Genomic DNA, 21,656 nt, shown 5'->3' with positions numbered 1-21,656 from the left:
CGCGGGAGGCGGCTGCCCCCGTGGCGTGGCGTAGCCCGAGAAGGCGCAGCTTGCACGGAGGACAGGTAAAAGAGCCGGGGAAGCGGATCAAGAGGGCCTGTGGAGGGCTCGGGAGCTGCCCCGAAACTTCTTTAGCGTGCCGCGGCGAGACGCGCGCGCGCGCGCCTCCGGTCGGCAGGGATTGCGAGAGCGGCTTCGACGAGCGAGACCGCCTTGGGGCTGTTGCGGAAGACGCCAGGAACGGGCAACTCCCCCTGCTGTGCGTGTGTGTGCGTGTGTGTGTGTGTGTGTTCCTGCATTTGGGAGAGCAGCGGCGGCGGCGGCGGCGGTTACAGGACGTTTAAAGATTGCAGCGGTGCTCCTCCGGGAACGAGGAGTACGGGGGCGGCGATTTCGCCAAGTTTGTTCCAGCTTGGACAGAACTCCCAGCTGCGCCGAAGAGAATGCATTATGAGGAGCCCTCTTCGCCGGCCTTGCAGAGACCCCACTATGGCTGTGAGTACATTCGGGTTTTGTTGCCGCCAAAATGGAGTGCCCAACCTCACCTTGTTTCCCTTTCCTCTTCCCCCCCCCCTCTGTCGGGGGCTCGGGATGCACTCAGGTGAGGGCGCGCGCGGCCCCCTCCCTTCCCTCCCCTCCCCTCCCCTCCCCTCCCCCCTAAACGGGAGGGCACGTGCGCGCGGGGACGGGTGGCGTCCCGGCGGGGCGCTGTTCTCGGTAGAAGGGACGGCGGAAACACCTGTCGCTGCTTCTGCTTGAGTTACCTGAGTTGTTTGGAGGATGGGCTTTCGCCCTCCCTTCCTTCCTTCCAGCTGGAAGTTGCAAAGAACGCCGGCAAATAACTTATAAAGGGGTCCACATTACATTCCTGGAATCCGGCAAGAGAGACCCAGAAAGGTTCTTGCCTGTTTATTTCGGAAGGAAGTTTATACTTCGAAAGGGGATGTGGAAAGTCGTTCTCAACCAGATGTCTCTTGTAGCTTTGAGGGGGAGGTGGTGGCAGAAAGTAATAGTTCCGCTGTACAGATTGAGGTTTTTAGGTAGGGTTTCCCTAAGTATTCAGAGGTAAATGTCATCTACGATCAGCATCTATGCGGTAGCTTTTCTGGCTCTTAGAGAAGATTAATTAACAGTTGATGGGGTAAAGCCCATTGAAGAGAAGTTCAAGGACACTTGTACCCAAGTATAGGATTTTAGATCCAAGATACCCAAGTTAGCATCCTCTAACAGTGTTAAATAAAAAATGCCACAGATTCTGTACAACATCCTGATTTGTGGATGCTTTACAATAAGCACATCTATTTTTCAAAACAAATTTATAAGTACAGTACTTGTAACAATTTTTCAAAAGGACTGTCTGAGCTCAGCTCAGCAATCCTTGTTCTTCTCAAAATGTCATGCCTATATGAAGGAAGTTGTATTGGTTTCACTGTTTTTAAAGTGGAAACTTACAGCTTTTCTTAAAAGCTTTTATTGTCCCTTCTGACATTTTCTTCCTGTATATTTTTTTGACTTGGGGTAAATGAAAATTAGGTTTTTGAAGACTTTCAGCTTGTGTTTTAGCTGGTTTTCAGAGTAACTTAGCAGAAATGAGTCATAACTTGATTACTTTGAGTCTGCCTATTGTTGTAGATATTTACCCAACTACACTTGCATGTACTGTTAAGCTTGTGATACAGATAAGCAAGTACTGTGTACTTTGACCACTCCCATTACTTGTACTGTACTGTTCAATATACCTCTCTTGGCAAGGTTTAAAAGGGCAGTTAAAATTCCAAGACGCCAACACTATGATTTTAATTGTTAGGCCTATGTGAGTCCTGAGTATCCACATGAAATGGAAGTACAGGTGATGCAGCCTACAAGGGGCTGGCTTGCCCTGTACACAAATTCTGAAACAGCAGACTATGTTGAAGGTGGGTTTCCTGAGTGAAAAAAAACCCTTTCTTTTGCCTCTTTGAAATAATAAGCTGTATCTTGTGAACTCTGCTCTGGTGTTTTGAATGACTTCTGTGAACTTGCTCCTTGTTGTAAGTTGGTTGACTGTTTTTTGGGCAACTACAGGAAAATGATACATTGGTTTGGTAGCCCTTCTTCCTCCTGCAGTATGCCACCATGTTCCACTGCTCATGTCCCCAAAAGGTCTAAAAATTCCAGCTGAAGAATGTGCTGTTTTTCTTCTGACAATCATTTCCTACACAAAGGGCAATCATGTGATGCTGTAACAGAAGTTCAGAGTCCTTCAGACCGAGCAGGAAGTGGTTTGGGAAAAGATATACCTTTCTGAGGGTGACAGTAACGCAAAGCAGAGAAAACAGTTCTTGTTTGGCAAGGCAAGGATTGGGAACAGTTTCAAGAGTAGAATCTGACTAATTTTGCTAAGTTTAGATGTATTAGATAGCGTGAAGAGAATCAAATGATTCTCTCATGCAAAGAAGAATCCTATATTGCAGATATTAAAAATGAAGGATTTATTCTTAAATATTATAAGCAGTCATATAACAAGCTCAAATAATTTTCTTCTGGATTTATACCTCACTTTCCTGTAATTTATTCTTCCTCCTAATCATTTGGGAAATCTGTGCTGATGCAGTTGGGTTATAGACACCCAGACTGGACTTTCACACTGTTAAAATCCAACAAATCACTTTTTAATTTAGCTTGTGATACGAATTTAGCAGTTGTGGTCTGTAATTCCAGTAGATTGAGCCATATTCACTAAACCATAGTTATCTTCATCTTTTTTGGAAGTAAGTCAAGTTGAATAAGAAATGGAGGCAGATTATATAATGGCAACAAATATAAATTAGGATAATCTTTAATTCAATATTCTATTACAATGAGTATTTCATTTTACAACCCTCGGTTTAGCTACATTTGGATGCCATGACCAGGTTTCCCCTTTGGCTCCCCCTCACACCACCAATCAATTGTATCTGAAGTAGTCTACATCAGAGCTTTTCAACCTTTTCACCCATTGTACCACTTTTAGGTTATGGCAACATCCAGGTACCACCAGTCGCCTTGCAAGGTGTCAAAAACATGATGACACACCCCCCCCCCGCACAAAAAGGAAAAAATTATGAAGTACAAGTAGTCCTCGACTTACAACAGTTCGCTTAGTGGCTGTTTGAAATTACAGTGGCACTGAAAAAGTGCCCCCCAAGCCACAGCCGAGCAAGACACCTGCCTGCACAGCCAGCGGCGCTCTTCCTCCTGTCCGCGGTTTTCATTGTTGTGAGCATTTCTGTTGAGGATTGGAAGCGGGGGTGGGGTGGGGAGGTGTTTGGTTTTTATTCTCCCCACCCCGTCTGCTGGGTGGTTGCATCTCTCACTCAGGCTTGTGCGGTGCCACTGGTTCAGCTCATTCCTCTCCCCCACTACCACTTTTCTAGGATGGTTGCGTACCACCTGCCAGGTGCCAATGTACCACAGGTGGTACCCATACCACTGGTTGAAAAGCCATGGTCTACATCAGGGGTAGGCAACCTCGGCTCTTTTATGACTCATGGACGTCAACTCCCAGAATTCCTGAGCCAGCTTGGCTGGCTCAGGAATTCTGGGAGTTGAAGTCCATGAGTCATAAAAGAGCCGAGGTTGCCTACCCCTGGTCTACATGATGCAATTAATTTTACATTGATTTTACTTTTATTGATTTTATTTCACATCAGTATTATACCTTAATTTTATAAGATATATAATCATACCATTGCCTCAGTTATGTCATTAATGCCATGCAGTGGCATACTTACGTATTTATTGGAAGTTAGAGAATAATGGGTATCTCCACAAGTGTTTAGTTAAAACGAGTTTTTACTGTGTTTATTTTCTTATATTGCAAGTACATGTTATAATACTTAAGTATTAACCTCAGGTGTAAACTCACTTATCCAAAGACTTAATAGTTCAGCAGAGGCTTAATAACAAACAGCTGCATCCTTAAATCTACATTTTCTCATTAGAACAATATCATTTCAATTATTTTTCATATTTAGCTTTAATTTATATTCTTTTCTAAATTGAAGTTTTTGCTTTTCTCTACTACTTGGGCTTGAGGCAATCTAATTACTTCTGTTAATCGAAATGGAGTTAACAAAAGAAAGAAGGTTATAGGATTGTTAGACATGTTCTGCTTAACCCTGTATTTAGTTCAGAGGGTATTAACTAACAATTCCACTTAATATAATTAATCTGTCATGGACTTTATAATCTTATTGTATTTTTTAAAATTCTTTGAAACATGAAGTCAAAAGAAAAGTCAAGTCTCCTTCCAGTTGAGTTCAGTTCCTCTTGACCAGGGATCGGCAACCTCGGCTCTTTTATGACTCGTGGACTTCAACTCCAGCTATGCTGGCTCAGGAATTCTGGGAGTTGAAGTCCACGAGTCATAAAAGAGCCGAGGTTGCCGACCCCTGCTCTTGACTTTGTTGACTCGCTTAATAACCAGTTGCTTAACAGTTGGTCAATGTTAAGTCAGCCTTAGAAATTATGTTTACCAGCCTGTAAAACTCATCTTATCATGGTTGTAAAATCAAATCAGGTCATGGCATGACTCACTGAATGTCCATACTAACTTACAGCAATTGTCATAAATTGAGGACTATGCCCCTGTAGTTTTCTTAGAAATAGTATGGAAATAGTTTGCTATTGACTTCTTCTGATCTACTCTACAGCCTTGATATTTTCTGGTAGTTTCTTATCTCTGAATGTACGCTCAGACAATGTTGGGTAAGGGTTACCATCTTCTGAGACTTGAAGTCAAATAATGAAAGTTAAAAAACAAGTTGGGTGACTGATCAATTTTATAAACTTTCTTAAGAGCTTACTTCATCATACTGAGTTACTGCTGAAGTATCATCTTTTCTTAGACTGCATTTTAAATGGGCATTTCACTACACTTGACTGTTTGCAGCTGGTTGCATGCATGAAGTTTTGAATCTAAAAGTGTAACAGGAATTATATCCCATGCCACATGATTAAATTTCTACTTGTAGAATGTACACACACTTCCTGTGTGGAGGAATTGCAGAGATTATAAGTAAAAGGGTTATGATTTTTCATAATGAGTAAGTTAATTTTTGTATAATTATTATGGTTTTAACAGGACTGTATTTAAATGAATGTCTTTTTAAAAACAAACCATGTTTGCTTGCTATGTACATTTATAGCTAGCTAGTGATTGCAATAATTTTGGTAGCTAGATTTAATACTAATCTTCACTCTTTTTATACGTGTATTTGTTTGATATAAAGTTCATTATCAGGATGGCCTGATTTTGTGGTGAGAACATTTAGGTGTCACACTTAACTGTAAATTTATATCAAGCAGATCATATTTATTTAATTATTACATTTATATCCAGATTTTTCTCAGGGTGGCCATATACAATCTTTAGAAGGACCAGTCAGGCAACCTTTTTACAGCCAAAACTTGAAAAAAGAGGCCAGGATGTGTATGACAATGACACAACTCTGAAATTTTAATCTTTTCATACTTTTTGTTTTTTAAAAAAGCAAAATAAATACACTAAGTCTTGGGCAACATAATACATTTTGCTTTAGATTATTGTAAAAAAAACCCCTTCAAAAAAGCATTCTACTGAATTTTGATGTGTTGTTGTTAGCTGCGAAGTTGTGTCCGACCCATCGCGACCCTATGGACAACGTTCCTCCAGGCCTTCCTGTCCTCTACCATCTTCTGGAGTCCATTTAAGCTCACGCCTACTGCTTCAGTGACTCCATGCAGCCACCTCATTCTCTGTCGTCCCCTTCTTCTATTGCCCTCAATCTTTCCCAGCATTAGGCTCTTCTCCCGTGAGTCCTTCCTTCTCATTAGGTGGACAACGTATTTGAGTTTTAGCTTCAGGATCTGGCCTTCTAAAGAGCAGTCAGGGTTGATCTCCTCTAGGACTGACCGGTTTGATCGCCTTACAGTCCAAGGGACTCACAGGAGTCTTCTCCAGCACCATAGTTCAAAGGCCTCAATTCTTTGGTGCTCAGCCTTTTTTATGGTCCAACTTTCACTGCCATACATTGCAACTGGGAAGACCATAGCCTTGACTATACGCACTTTTGTTGGCAGGGTGATGTCTCTGCTTTTTAGTGTGCTGTCTAGATTTGCCATTGCTTTCCTCCCCAGGAGCAAGCGTCTTTTAATTTCTTGGCTACAGTCCCCATCTGCAGTGATCTTGGAGCCCAGGAAAATAAAATCTGTCACTACCTCCATTTCTTCCCCATCTATTTGCCAGGAATTGAGAGGGCCGGATGCCATGATCTTGGTTTTCTTAATGTGTAGTTGTAGAATTTCAGAGATAACATTTTACTGTTTTGTGGTTATAAAAAAGAAAAAAAAAGAATAGGGGGACTGGGGAACTGTATGCAAATTGCCCCTGCTTGAAACCAACTGGATCAGACATGTCGTATCGGAACTTTTTCCCCATTGCTGGCAATGGGGTAGTTGCGATTTCGTCATGACGCATCTGGCCTATGAGCCGGCAGTTTGACACCCCTGTTTCAGATTGTGATAAAACTCTTTATGTTTTTATTTCACTGGCTCGAGGAAGAACTTGAAAATTGCTCATTAGTTTTTGACATTTTGGTCAAGTCATCACTGGAATTTTTCTTGTCTTGTTAGGTTTAGTTACATGGAAGATATTCTTGAAATTGATGAATGATTTTTTGATTCTGAAGACAAGATTTATGTTTTTGAAGGTTATATATTCTTCAGCAAGGTAATCTACACATTTTGGCTTTTAAAATTCTTTTTACTTGGTATTCCAAGTAAACTTTTGTTTACTTATGCATTCTACTTAGTGAATAGACTTTTTTTTAACAAGGTCTGGAGACAGATGTGAATAAATGCTGTTTTGAAATTTTCAGGATGCATAAAGCAGCAAGTCTCTTTCCCTAGCAGTGCTAGGTACAGATTGAAGTCAGCATAAAATGTCCTATGCAACCCATTAAATTAAAATTGGGCTCATTGAAATCAGTGTCTGTATTTACATATTGTGCTGAGCAAGTTTCGATCTGTGTTGCAGTTAGGAAGTTCAAGTAAGTTTGTTGTCTCTGAACTGCAGATGTCATGACAACCACTAGATACGTTCTACTTTTACTTCTTGTACCATATATTAGACCTAAACTGAAAACAGTGAAATGTATTGTACATATTTTTATTTCAGATTAGAGTTACTATAGTATGGTCCAATATAGTTAATAACCCTTAGTTTATGTCAGGCAACAAAAAGTAACAAAATATGACGACCCCAGCAGTGATATCAATATATCCCACAGTTAATGACCATCCTATTTATCAACCATTCAAACTTACAAAGGCAGTGAAAAAGTAGTTTTACAACTGGTATTCAAATTTACAATGGTTAAATTGTCCATGTGGTCACATATTTATATTTATATTTATATTATATTTGTATAAATGATCGTGATTTGTGAGCGTTGCAGCCAAATTTCGACAAGTAAAGTCAATGGAGAAGCTGGCATTAAGTTGCAAATCAGTCCTGTGTCACTCTTAATAACCATGGGTGATTCACTTAACCTTCAGCAGAATTGATGCAAGTTTGGCATGGTCATGATGTTTCACTTAATGACTGCATCATTTAGTGATGGAGTTGCTGGGCCCAATTGTCAGTAAGTGAGGACTACACCAATGTAGAACTACAGTTTCTAATAACAATCTGAAGTCTTTCTTCTAGATACAAGCAGCTTTATATCAGCATTTAAAATGTGTGTTGAGTGAACATGGAAAAGTAGGAATAATTGCAATGCTTAAAAACTTGCGTGGGTTTAAGAGCATATAGATAGCCTTTAAAAGTTAAAGAATTCTGAAAGCTTGATTTATCTTTTTATATCAGTAATAGACCAGAATACCCAATATTTCTCAGTATAATTATATAATAGAGCATGTTTCTATAGAACATAATTTAAACAGATATTAGTTTTTCTGTAGTGAGTAGGCTTGATGACTCTTGTAACTTGTCTTCTTAGCCAATCTAATTCATCTCATAAGGCAGAGTTAATGAATGGTAAATTTTTATTTAACCTTAATCCTTAGAATCTAAATTAGTAATTAATTCTGATGCAATATGGGAGTACTCCAAAGTGGACCCAAGGCATTGTTGAGCTGCAGCTTTCTTTATGTGCCTCTGAGTTGATAACTGAATGGACAAGATTACATTGTCAGGAGATCCAGATTTGACCTTGGTTTTTTTTATGCATTTGTGTACATAAAGTGCTGAAAAGAATTCTCCTAAATTAAGGAAAGCCAATCAGAAACTAATTTAAAAAATATGCTCCATGCCTTACAGTAGTTTCCTCACTCTAATATAAGGATGAGTTCCACCTGTATTCATAATTAGTGTGTTTTCTTTGAGTAGAAAATATCAAATGTTTACTATTGTTTTTCACAAACAGAATCAAGATAAAATGACACATTACAAAATTCTGGAAAAACAAAACACATCAAAGGTCTGTGGTAGATTAAATATAAAGTTCTTATGCCATAAATCTTTACAGTCTTCCTCATCATATGAAAACAATATCTAACAAAGTGGTCTGTAGCCATGAAAAAATAGTCTTGAGCAAGCGTGTACAAAGGAAAGGACCATGTTGAAAAATTAAAAAAATATTCATGAAATGTAGCTCAAGGTTTCTATTTCCTTGTATCACTCCAAATTGAAAGTTGATTTTAGGTCAGACAGTTTTTTTGCTGTAGTCATAGGAGGGTGGACTCAAGTAGTGATTTTGCTGTGTTTGCAAGATGGAATTGAGAAATAATGTATACTTATGAACTGAGCAAAGATCTGTTTGAATTTTTGATTAGGTAAGTAATTTTTAGGATGTGCTAATCTTAGGAAGTGCTTATACTGCTTGCTTTCTTATTCTTTCAAGCTTACCTTCCAACAACACAGCCAAGAATAGATTGGTAAAGGGTATGCTTTTTTGTTAAGCCTTTGTTAGACCTAGAAGTTAAAATTACCAGCAATTAAAGACATATTCTGTTAAAGGTTTCTAGTGTTTTTGGAGAACTATTTTAAACTGCCCTAATGATAAATATTGTGAATCTGATGTCATTGTGACTTAATATATAGTGTAATGCATAGTTTTACTAGCATTGCCTTTTCTTTTTCTTTTTCCTGCTAGTAGAACAAATTATACAAATATAGAATGATATTTTAGCAATTCTCTCCTGCTTTGCATTTATACCCCTGTTCTGACGATACTTTTTGATAGGGTGGCCAAATTAACAACAAGAAAAACTAAGAATTAGAAAACTAATTTGTATGCATTTACACATTAATGTTACTCCATTATTTAAAAAATGCTTGCAGACTCAGTTACTACTATATATGAATTACAAAAATCTGGTTGGCCATAAAATGTCAGCAAAAATACAGGAAACTCTAATTCTCTGCTGTGGTGCAGTGGTCCTCTGGACTTTTGCAATACTAGGCTCAATAAGTAGCAAGTGCTGATGTTGATTCTGACATTGATATCTGTTACCTTCCCTCTGCTGTCTCTATTGCCACTGACCAGAGGGACAGCTTCTAAAAAATTTCCAGTTTGGAGTGCACATCAAGTCTCCAGAATATCTTCCAAAACCTAGGACTCTCCTGGTAAAATTGGGAAGTATGGTGTTTGTATTTGACTTGGGAAGATATCCTTCACTGGTACTAATAAATAATAGATTGCTTATTTTTAAGTAGTAATTTGTCTCCTATAGGTCTTTTTTCAAATGAATATAATATTAATTTGGGAAGTGCTGATCCAGACCAGCTTTGAGATAGCTGTAAGTAGCAGTAGCTTAGTTTTGTATCTTGTTCTGTTTAGCCCATATAGTTGTTCTCAAACATAAAATAAAGTTGAATGAATGGTAATATATGGTAGTGATATTGTACTTCAGGGTTATGAAATAAAATATCTGCCCACCTAGTCTATATCAGGGGTCCCCAACCCCCAGTCCGTGGACTGGTACCGGTTCGTGGCATGCCAGTAACTGGTCCGCACAAATAAGTGAAGCCCCATCCATGGGATGCAGGCAGCACACAAAACCACGCACCCTCCGGTCCGCGGAAAACACTTTCTCCACGGAACTGGTCCCTGGTTCCCGAAAAGTTGGGGACCTCTGGTCTATATTGTCTATTTTTTACAGTTCAAAAACCAAGCCTTTATTTTAAGAGCTGGTTTTAACATTAAAAGCTTTTATTACTTGAGACAGCTTAACTGAAAATTTTCTGAAAGGCAGCATCTCTGGTGGATGAACTTGTCCATACAATTTTCTTGATGGTAATAGTAGGAGTAACTTATTGTTGACTTTTCTCAGAATATTCTTTTTTTACTTCCTACTCTGTTCTATCCAAGTACTAAGCAGATTACATGCCTATTTGAATCTTAAGATCCTTTTTTGGAAGGCCTTTTCTGTATTCCCTTCGCAAGTGTGATTAGATCTGACATCTTATTGATGATCTTTGTCATCATTTTAGGCCTTAGGCAGAGAAATCTTATGGAGCTTTCCAAGCTATTGGTAAGAGGCAGCCTGGTGGAGATGGAAAGACTTTTGCATTTCTCCATCTTTCTCTGTTTTTTATTTTTTTTATTTTTGATTCATTTATGACATTGTAATTATTTTGGTTCAAGGCATGCAATGGGTTTTCCAATCTGTCGTTTTAGAAGCCTATTTTTACTTTTGAAAGTCAAGGCATCCCAGCCTGAGTTCATGTAAAAATTTTGGGAAGGCAACAGGTGAACTTATTTCTTTTTCCAAGATAAACATACTTTTGCAGATTCCTGGAGGAAAATCAAAAAGTTATGTAGCCTATGAAACACTGTTAGAACCATTAGAGTTCATAGCTCATTACTTAAATTGTTACATTAAATTGTGAAGACTTCAATATTCTTACTAAAGCCGAGGTTTATTACTAAAAAAACCTTATTCAAGCTGTGTTAAGTGGAAGAATTAAGTTTTTTTCACTATTTGGCTTAATTCTTAAATTCAGTAGAACACCTTTCTATTTTCTGAGCTGTTCATTAGATGTATTTTTAAAAATTTAGATATATGTTTTAATGCTTTATTCATTTTACTTTTCTTTGTTTACAAACATATTGATATGCAGTCAGTGTAACTCAATAATATAAATGCAATTTTGGTATAGAGAAGCATACTGTGAAACAATTCCCTGCAGACAGAACAAATTCATAATACTGTAGTTGTCATAAATAATGTAGACTGAACATTATTTAGTAAGAAATGCTCAGGTCTTCCTGAATACTTCATTCCAGTTGTTGGTGCAGAATACTAATGTCAAGTGTTATACATTGTTCAGAATCAGTACAGGTGGTCCTTGCTTAACAACTGTCCTATTTAATAAGAGTTCAAATTTATGACAGGGCCAAAAAAGTAACTTTACAACCATAGCTTGCAATTAAGAACATTTGTAGCTTCCCTGGTCACAATCAAGGGGCATGTACAATGGTTGCTGCGTTCCAAGGTCACATGATTGCCATTTAAGTGCTTCATAGGTAGCTTCCAATAAGCAGGATCAATGGAGAAGCTGCCAGTAAAAACATACATTGCAGTCATTGATGTCTTGCTTAATAAATGGTTTGCAGAGTGATGGAGTTGCCAGGCCCAATTGAACTTGTTAAACAAGGATTATCTATATGTAACAAAATAGTTAATGGTTGCAGAATTGTTATTTATTTAGTAATCAAATTTATATAACCACCCATCTCACGAGAAATGAGTCTGGGCTGCGTACTATAATTAAAATTATTGAAATATAATTGCATTAAAATTAAACCAAAATGAGTGCTTCCCAGTGTTATTGGATTGAAATGAGGTTTCAAATTATATTAATATGAATTAACATTATTCTGATAACAGATAATAGAGACTTGTAGTTTTTTGGGAGAAGCAGTTATTTAGTGACTTTATGCCTCTCTCTTCCTTGTTTTTATCTAACCCCCTTTCTTTAAACAATTGAAAAGGTCACAAAGTAAATACCAGATTTTTGTAATTCATCAGCACTCCTAATTGTCTAGTGTTGGGCATACAAACAATTCACTCTCCCTCCCATATCCAGCAGTGTGGGAGGGATAGAAGAAAACACTGTTGGAAAAGCCTTAGCCGGCAGTTAAATAATAGCTTTAAAATTAAATGGGTAAAATTACATAGATTTGATTAGGCTAGATGGAGGATATTTGGTTAAATAAGAATATCTGTCTGCAGTAAAGATATAGAAAGCATGCTTGTTTTCCATTGAAAATACAAAGTTCTATAGATATTTCATTCTGTCTATAGTTTAAATTAAAAAGCAAAACGAAGGAAAAGATAAGTTCTTATCAAAAATGGATCAGTTTTAGAAAATTATGAAGTATCTCAATAAAAATCAAGTATATGTGGTTATAAATATTACTGTCAAGTACAGTAGTTAATATTAATACTTTGCTATAAGAGGTTTTATCAAAAGGCCATAGTTTTGTTTCCCTTCCTAAGATCTCAGGATACCTTGGATAAATAGATAAAAAATGTAGAGACCAAACTTTTAATTTTTAAAAAATTGTAGCCTACAGAAGATAATTATGAAGCCACTGCATGGCAGAGTTCGTGTTTCCACTCTGTTCTCTTTTTAGAGTTGGTTTGCTTAAATGTTAAATATTTTGTGACTACTGAAGACTTAATCCACCTATTTCTTTCCTATAACTGTGGGAAAACTCTACAAATGTTCAGTGGTTTGTTTTTGTATTTCAATAGCTTATTTCTGGAGGCCTCTGGATTGGGAAACAGAATGAAAGTTTTGGATGGCCTAGCCCAGTGATGGCGAACCTTTTAGAGACCGAGTGCCCAAAAACTGCCCCCCACCTCCCTGTGGAGCCACCCACCGCCTCCACCGCCCACCGCAGATCACCCATGAGGCCCAGTAGTGCCATGGCAGCCACGCCCTCTGCCCGCGGCCTGCACCATCAACTGTGTGCGATGGCTATGAGGGCAAAGTCTTGTCCCTTGGCTGTTCTGCTCCACGTGGGCTGCACTTGGGGGTGACTCTCCTCTGGGGGGGCTGCTGGTGAGGGGGCCATGGGGGGAGGCGAGTCTGGGGAAATGGCGTGCGTGCCCACAGAGAGGGCTCTGAGGGCCGCCTCTGGCACCCATGCCATAGGTTCACCACCACTGGCTTAGCCACTCTAGTACCTAACCTCTGGAATTTTGTACAAAAAAATTGCTTTTGAGGTTCTGTGGATAATAATCATTACTAATAATAGAAGCTTTCTTTGAGAGGGCTTTGAAACTAAAAGACAGAAGGAAAAATGGAGTGTAAGCAGTACAAATAAAATTAAAACTGGAGACAAAACATTCAGTGGGCAAATGCATGTGGTAATCCGTTAAACTATGGTTGTTGTAGAGCAGGGCTTTTCAACCAGTGATACGGGCACCACCTGTGGTACATTGGCACGTGGCAGATGGTATGCGACCATCCTAGAAAAGTGGTAGCGGGGGAGGGGAATGAGCTGAACCGGTGGAGCTCAGTGGAGCTCGGCGCTGATCCCGGCACTTCTGAGCCCAGAAGCGCTGACCAGCTGGAATGTTGCAGCATCTCCAGGGTCTTGTAATTTACATTCAGATGCTTGGCAACTGATTCATATTTATGATAGTCACAGTGTCCCAGGGTCGTGTGAAGCGACCAAAACCTGCTGTAACCACCCATCAGAGGGGGGGGAATAAAAATCAAACACCCCCACCCCACCCCCGCTGCCAATCCTCAACAGAAATGCTCACAACAATGGAAAACTTGGGCAGGAGGAGGAGCGCCACCAGGCAGGCAGGCGGGTGTCTTGCTCGGCTGTGGCTTGGGGGGCACTTTTTTCAGTGCCATTATAATTTTAAACAATCACTAAGCAAACTGTTGTAAGTTGAGGACTACCTGAACTTCATCACTTTTTTCCTTTTTTTTGGGTCATCACGTTTTTGACACTTTGCTAGGCCACTGGTGGTACTCGGATGTTGCCATATCCTAAAAGCGGTACAATGGGTGAAAAGGTTGAAAAGCCCTTTTGTAGAGGTTCAGAACTTCCTAAAAGTAATCCTCACCACATAAAAATTGGGAGCAGGAGTTACATTGTTAAGTGACATGGCTATAAGGCACGACTTCACATGATGTGCCAACTTACCATAGCAGTTCCAGTAGCCCGAGTCACATCATCCCTTGATCATGTGATCACCATTAATTGCAAGCTCCTTACAGAGCATCCAAATTGCAACCACATGATCATAGAGAAGCTGCAACAGCCAAAGCTACAAGGACCCATTGCAACTACTCATTCAGTGGTGTCATAACTTTGAATAGACACTGAATATGGGTGTTAAATGAGTACTACCTGTATTAAAATTAAATCAAGAGAACTCCTGGGGTGTGTGCAATGATTAGAATGCAGTATTGCAAGCAAACTCTTCCTACAGCCTGGACTTTGATCCTGATGGGGCTGAAGGTTGACTCAGCCTTCCATCCTTCCAAGGTCAGTAAAATGAAGACCTAGATTGTTGGGGGCAATATGTTGATATTGTAAACTGCTCAAAGAGTGCTGTGAAGCACTATGGCACCATATATAGGAGTAAGTGCTGTTGCTTTTAATATTCAGTCATTAACAAAGGCAGCCAATTCCAATTGGTTTTAAACTTTTATCTAAATACTTAGTTCAGTTCTATTTTCATAAAAAACATACAAAAAGAAGAGTTTTCTATTTAATTAATATCTCAAAATAGTGTTGTCGCCCATTTTTGTTTAACTGCCAAAGCAATGTCTGTGAACCCCACCTTGCATCTCACTTTATATGACTTGAATTATAGAATCTACCTTTTGAAAAACTAAGTGTTCTAATGTGTTTTCATTCTACTGTAAAATTGAGAATAATTTTTCTCATGGTGTTTTTGATTGGAAAAAGTTTCCCCTTTGACTTTATTAAGAAAAGGTTGTAACATGCTGCTATAAAACTGAGATTTAATTTAGCCTGTCTACTTAGCTTTGCTTCAGAACTTTTCATTATGAGCCAACTTCTTTGTAAAAGTACGATTGGGTTTTTAATAGCTGGCTGGCCTCTCTCCAGTGGCAAATAACTTTGGAACTGCATAGACTGTTAATTTCATGTGATCATGAGCTAAATACAAATTAGTTGAAGGCAAGAGGTGAAAGTTCAGTAGGTTATTTTACCAATAAGATAATAGTATATCATCGAAAGAGCATAAAGTGGTTGAAAAAATCAGGTACCATTTGTTTTAGGTCACAGTTACTTTTACAAAATATGCAGTCATCTTAATATGTATATGTGTATATGGAGAGAGAGAGAGAGTTTGAGTAATCTTATTTTATTCAGATCTTCAGTTTTTCACTTACATGCATGTTTTCACTTTCGTAAATTTATTACAGAATTACAGTAATAAGAATTTCACTAAAAATAATTCAGCACTATGTATCTGTAAGCTGCCCAGAATCACAGTTATTGGGGAGATGGGTGGCATATAAATTTAATAAATAAATAAATATATCATGAAAACTTTGGATGGATACATAAGTATGGTATATACTTTGTTCTTAAAATAGATTTGCTTTGTGAAATACTACAATTTTAGAACATGATAGAATCCACCATCTCATGGCTTATAAATAATAAGTTATCTGAAAACTATTACTGTACATCCAGGTCTCTCTAAGATATTCAAGCCAAAATATGGGTTGATTTATTTACTGCCTTTGTTAAAGTTCTTGCAGCCTAGTGCTTTCTGACATTTATGTAAACTCATTAGCAATGTCATTCAGAATTTTGGTTGCAACACCCAACTGTGTATCTTTTCAGTTGATGCCAAAGAGGATGTGGAAGTCCTAATCAATTTTTTTTAAAATCAGATTTATATTCCACCTTATGTAACAGGTGCTCAAGGCAATATATGTAATGCTCTCTTCTACTATTTCTCCACAACAACCACCTTGAGAGATAGGTAGGGTGAGGGAAAGTGATTGTCCAAAAGTCAGCCACTAAACTGTTGGGGTTGGATCTCCTTGCTCCGAGTCCCATACCTTAGCCATTATACTGCACTGATCCTCAAAACAAGGATCAGTGGGCTTTAAACCAAAAGTTTTATTGATTATACTATTCTAACAATAACATGAGATATGAAGTGATGTTGTTGTTGTTGTTGTTAGTTGCAAAGTCGTGTCCGACCCATCGTGACCCTATGGACAATGTTCTTCCAGGCCTTCCTGTCCTCTACCATCTTCTGGAGTCCATTTAAGCTCACGCCTACTGCTTCAGTGACTCCATCCAGCCACCTCATTCTCTGTCGTCCCCTTCTTCTATTGCCCTCAATCTTTCCCAGCATTAGGTTCTTCTCCAGTGAGTCCTTCCTTCTCATTAGGTGGCCAACGTATTTGAGTTTTAGCTTCAGGATCTGGCCTTCTAAAGAGCAGTTAGGGTTGATCTCCTCTAGGACTGACCGGTTTGATCGCCTTGCAGTCCAAGGAACTCGCAGGAGTCTTCTCCAGTACCATAGTTCAAAGGCTTCAATTCTTTGGCGCTCAGCCTTTCTTATGGTCCAGCTTTCACTGCCATACATTGCAACTGGGAAGACCATAGCCTTGACTATACACACTTTTGTTGACAGGGTGATGTCTCTGCTTTTTAGTGTGCTGTCTAGATTTGCCATGGCTTTCCTCCCAAGGAGCAAGTGTCTTTTAATTTCTTGGCTACAGTCCCCATCTGCAGTGATCTTGGAGCCCAGGAAAATAAAATCTGTCACTACCTCCATTTCTTCCCCATCTATTTGCCAGGAATTGAGAGGGCCGGATGCCATGATCTTGGTTTTCTTAATGTTTAGTTTCAACCCAAGTTTTGCACTCTCCTTCTTCACTCGCAACAAGAGGCTCTTTAGTTCCTCTTCACTTTCTGCCATTAGAGTGGTATCATCTGCATATCTTAGGTTGTTGATGTTTCTTCTGGCAATCTTAATTCCAACTTTTGATTCATCTAGCCCTGCCTTTCTCATGATGTGCTCTGCATATAAGTTAAATAGGCAAGGCGACAGTATACAGCCTTGCCGGACTCCTTTCCCAATTTTGAACCAATCAGTGGTTCCGTGTCCAGTTCTCACTGTTGCTTATTGGCCCGCATATAGGTTTCTCAAGAGACAAATAAGATGGTCTGGTACGCCCATCTCTTTAAGGACTTGCCACAGTTTGTTATGATCCACACAATCAAAAGCTTTAGCATAGTCAATGAAGCAGAAGTAGATGTTTTTCTGGAACTCTCTAGCTTTCTCCATGATCCAGCGTATGTTAGCAATTTGATCTCTAGTTCCTCTGCCTCTTCGAAATCCTGCCTGTACTTCTGGTAGTTCTCGATCCACATACTGCTGGAGTCTAGCTTGTAGAATTTTAAGCATAACTTTACTAGCATGAGAAATGAGTGCAATGGTGCGATAGTTTGAACATTCTTTGGCACTGCCTTTCTTTGGAATTGGAATGTAAACTGATCTTTTCCAATCCTGTGGCCACTGTTGAGTTTTCCAAATTTGCTGGCAAATTGAGTGTAGCACTTTTACTGCATTGTCTTTTAAGATTTTGAATAGCAGTGCTGTATACAGTGCTGTATACACTGCTGTATACAGTGACATGCTGGATTTAGAGAAATAACTGAAGCTCATCTATTGACCAGCTTGTAGTTTGGGAGTATGAACTCCTTTGGATAGCCTGTATGTCATCTGAACGACCAAGTCAGTCCAGCTGTTAATGCTCCAGGCTAGAATAGAAATCAAGAGATTATGAGTTTTAATTTCACAGTAGGCTTCACTTTTTTAGGCTGGGCAACTTTAGGCCAGTCACTTTCTGTCAGTCCAACTCACCTCATAGGATGGTTGTTGAAGTAGGAAAAGTAGGAGGAAGGAGTATTACCGGTAAGTATATTCACTGCTTTAACAGACTAACAGAATTGGAAAGGGCCTTGGAGGTCTTCTAGTCCAACTGCCTAACCAAGCAGGAAATCCTATATCTAGTGGTGGGATTCAGCCAGTTCGCACCACTTCGGCAGAACCGGTAGCTAATTTTTTGTTGCCCAGGCCCAGAGTGGACTTCTGGAAGCAGCATCCACACAGAAAACTGGTTGTTCACATATTTGAATCCCACCACTGCCTGTATCATTTCAGACAAATGATTGTCCCCAATCTCTTCTTTAAAAACCTTCAATGTTGGAACACCCACAACTTCTGGAGGCAAGTTGTTCCACTGATTAATTGATCTTTCTGGAAAATTTCTCCTTAGTTCTAGATTGGTTCTCTCTTTGATTCATTTCCATCCATTGCTTGTCTTGCCTTCAGGTGCTTTGGAGAATAGGTTAATCCCCTCTTTGTGGTAGCCCCTTAGATACTGGAACACTGCTATCATGTCACCCCCTCCTTCTTTTAATTAAACTAAACATACCCAATACCTGCAGCTGTTCTTCATATCTTTTAGCCTCCAGTCCCCTAATCATCTTTGTTCTTCACTCTTTCTAGAGTCTCAACATCTTTTTATATTGTGGCAATCAAACCTGGATGCAATATTTCAAGCGTGGTCTTACCAAGGCATTATAAAGTGGTATTAATCATATGATCTTGATTCTGTTCCTCTGTTAATGCATCCTAGGACTGTGTTAGCTTTTCTGGCAGCTGCAGCACAGTGATATTTAAGTGATTGCCCACTAGGACTCCAAGATCCCCCTCGCAGTTACAGCTATTGAGCCAGGTACCACCTATTTTATATCTGCGCATTTGGTTTTTCTTGCCTAAATGTAGAACCTTACTTTTCTCACCAATTTTGAGTTACTTATAAAAATAATAAAAGCAGAATAAGAAAGAAAAGGTGGGCAATACTTTCCTAGATGGTCATCTGACAGTGTGGTCAAGAATGCCAATTGACCAATTTAAACTGTTGGTTTTTCTGATCCCAAAATACTCAGAGGCCTACCTCTCCACTTTCCACCTGAGTCTTGCCAGAGTGTCTTTCATCTTCCTTCTATGCTTCCTGTCTCCTAGAGATGAAGCTAATGTAATAGCACACTGAACTTAGAGCTGCCACTTAGGTTCTATAATTTAGCTCTGTGGTGTTGTCCTTTAAATTACTGGTAAAATGTTACATCAAAGCCTCAGTGATTAAAGCTGCTTCTTGATTAAATCTCCCATTTTGTTTCATAATCTTTTTATCTGCCTGTTTTTGTTTTTACTTTTTGGCATTTTCTCATGGTTTTACTAAAAATGTATTTGAGAATAATACATTATAGAGTATAATAAATAAATTGTTCATATAATTAGAAACTGGGACACACAATGTGGTTAACCTATAACAATTTATTATGTGATTGGTTTGTTTTGACTTAGCATGCTTTGTTAACCCACTCAGTTATAGCTTAGCATTATCTGTGGATCAGGCCATTGTCTTTGGTTATTGGTTTGTGTGAACTTTTCCACAGCACTATAGAAAGGTAAATTATCAGCATTATTGCAATCATTATTGCTACTGCTAAGCTTGTAAGCCGCCCTGAGTCTTCGGAGAAGGGCGGGATATAAATGGAATTAAAATAAAAAAATTAAAAAAAGTGATTTTAGGCTTATATTTGTAATTGTGCTTGAATGCAATAATTTTGTATATCATGCATAATAATAGTGTGGTTTATTTGGTATTGGCATAGCATCTTCTGTGAACCCAGCTACGTTAAACCATACTTAACAACTGAACCCACCCACTGTTGACTATGAGGCCACTCTTTTGTAAGGATAATATAGGGTGTGTTTTCATATTTTACTGACAGCTTCCTCCATCCCAAACTGGAGATCCTCCAGTTGTATTTTAGGCTACAGTACTATTGGTTAAACTCACTTGGGATTATGAGAATTTTAGTTCAATGATTAAGGAAAGCTGGTATAACAAATGTTTATTGGGTACTATGTCAAAATCCACTTACATACTTATCTTCCTCTGCGTTCTGATGGCTATATATAGGCTGGCTTTTTTCAGCCACTTCTGTAAGTCTTATTACCTTAAACCTTGTATTCATTGGTGCCCATTCAACTAATTTATGGTTTCAACCTTCTGTAATATGTATAAATATGTTTTGTAACATAGCAACATTTCTCATAAAGCTGCTTTTTTATGTAATCCTACCTTTTTACTGACCTGTTCTTCAAACAGATTTTTAATGTGATTTTTGGTATTGCCTTTACCTTTCTCTTAAGGTGGTTAAAAACTAAAGGTAGACAAATTAAAGATTTGCCATTTTACTGTTTTGAATGCTCTATATAAGGCACAAGATTTTTTTTAACAAAAAGCTCAATTTGACGTTCAGTCCACTTGCCTACCATTTATTCTAGTTGCCATAGCAATGTTGGGAGATTCATCTTTCTATGTTATACTTATCTATGTAATCTTTTTTTTCAAAAAAGGAGAGGTTTCTTTCTTTATCAAGCAATTTATAAAAATGAATGCAAGCGATGGTAAGGTAATACCATAGCTCTCTTAATCATTAATTTGTGCAGGTGCAAATCTGAAGTTGGTCCCAAACAGTTTATTAAAATAGCGTATCTCTTTTGTTGTTGTTGTTAGTTGCGAAGTCGTGTCCGACCCATCGCGACCCTATGGACAATGTTCCTCCAGGCCTTCCTGTCCTCTACCATCTTCTGGAGTCCATCTAAGCTCACGCCTACTGCTTCAATGACTCCATCCAGCCACCTCATTCTCTGTCGTCCCCTTCTTCTATTGCCCTCAACCTTTCCCAGCATTAGGCTCGTCTCCAGTGAGTCCTTCCTTCTCATTAGGTGGCCAAAGTATTTGAGTTTTAGCTTCAGGATCTGGCCTTCTAAAGAGCAGTCAGGGTTGATCTCCTCTAGGACTGACCGGTTTGATCGCCTTGCAGTCCAAGGAACTCGCAGGAGTCTTCTCCAGCACCATAGTTCAAAGGCTTCAATTCTTTGGCGCTCAGACTTTCTTATGGTCCAACTTTCACTGCCATACATTGCAACTGGGAAGACCATAGCCTTGACTATACGCACTTTTGTTGACAGGAGTGTATCTCTTACATTTTCTTAATTCCTCATGACGCTTTGCAACATCTAACTGTTCTATAATTGCACATGAAGTGTAAGCCTCCTTAACAAAAGACCAGTAAAAAACTGTTTATGAGACTGAATACCATCAGTACTTCATTGGCAAAGTGGAAAAGCTGAAATAGTACATCTTTAGCTATTTCTTTTAAGTGACATTGTAGAAAGACCAACCAAGCACAACAGGAGGATGTTTGCTCTTCCAGCCTTTTTTTTTTAATTCTATCTACAGACTCCATTGTATAAATTTGGCAGTGGATTTTTTTCTGTTCTATGGTGGAAAATGCATGACTAACCTGATGTAACCTCTAAAATAGATATAATGTAGAAAAAAATAAGCTCCAACGTTCTTAGGGGGAAGAAAAGGAATTTCTGGTACCACTTGCAAGATTCGGCCATTTTTGTTTGGCAGCCTCCTAACTATTGTAGTCTCTTTCTTCCTCATAAAAGATTAAGTCAATCCTTAGCTCTGCAAAGTTCACAAATAATTTTAAAAAATAAAGTCCTATAAAAAGGATAGCTGCTGTGCA

The 21,656-nt window shown here is 38.8% G+C and overlaps 1 protein-coding gene across 2 annotated transcripts in view; it reads left to right on the top strand.

Annotated features, from left to right (window-relative positions):
• The first annotated feature begins 240 nt into the window (after positions 1 to 240).
• IQGAP2 (IQ motif containing GTPase activating protein 2) overlaps positions 241 to 21,656 on the top strand; it is a 139,590-nt gene continuing 118,174 nt past the window's right edge. For both annotated transcript variants that reach the window (XM_081318729.1, XM_081318728.1), the window contains exon 1: positions 241 to 495. In XM_081318729.1, coding sequence (XP_081174855.1) covers positions 444 to 495 — 52 coding nt within the window. In that variant the 5' untranslated portion in view covers positions 241 to 443. The remainder of the gene's footprint in view (positions 496 to 21,656) is intronic.

Source organism: Vipera berus (genome assembly GCF_964194415.1).
Source record: "Vipera berus genome assembly, chromosome: 2".
In the NCBI taxonomy this organism is placed as follows: domain Eukaryota; kingdom Metazoa; phylum Chordata; class Lepidosauria; order Squamata; family Viperidae; genus Vipera; species Vipera berus.
The sequence above is the reverse complement of the archived record's forward strand: the minus strand, read 5'-3'. Positions and strand labels throughout refer to the sequence as shown.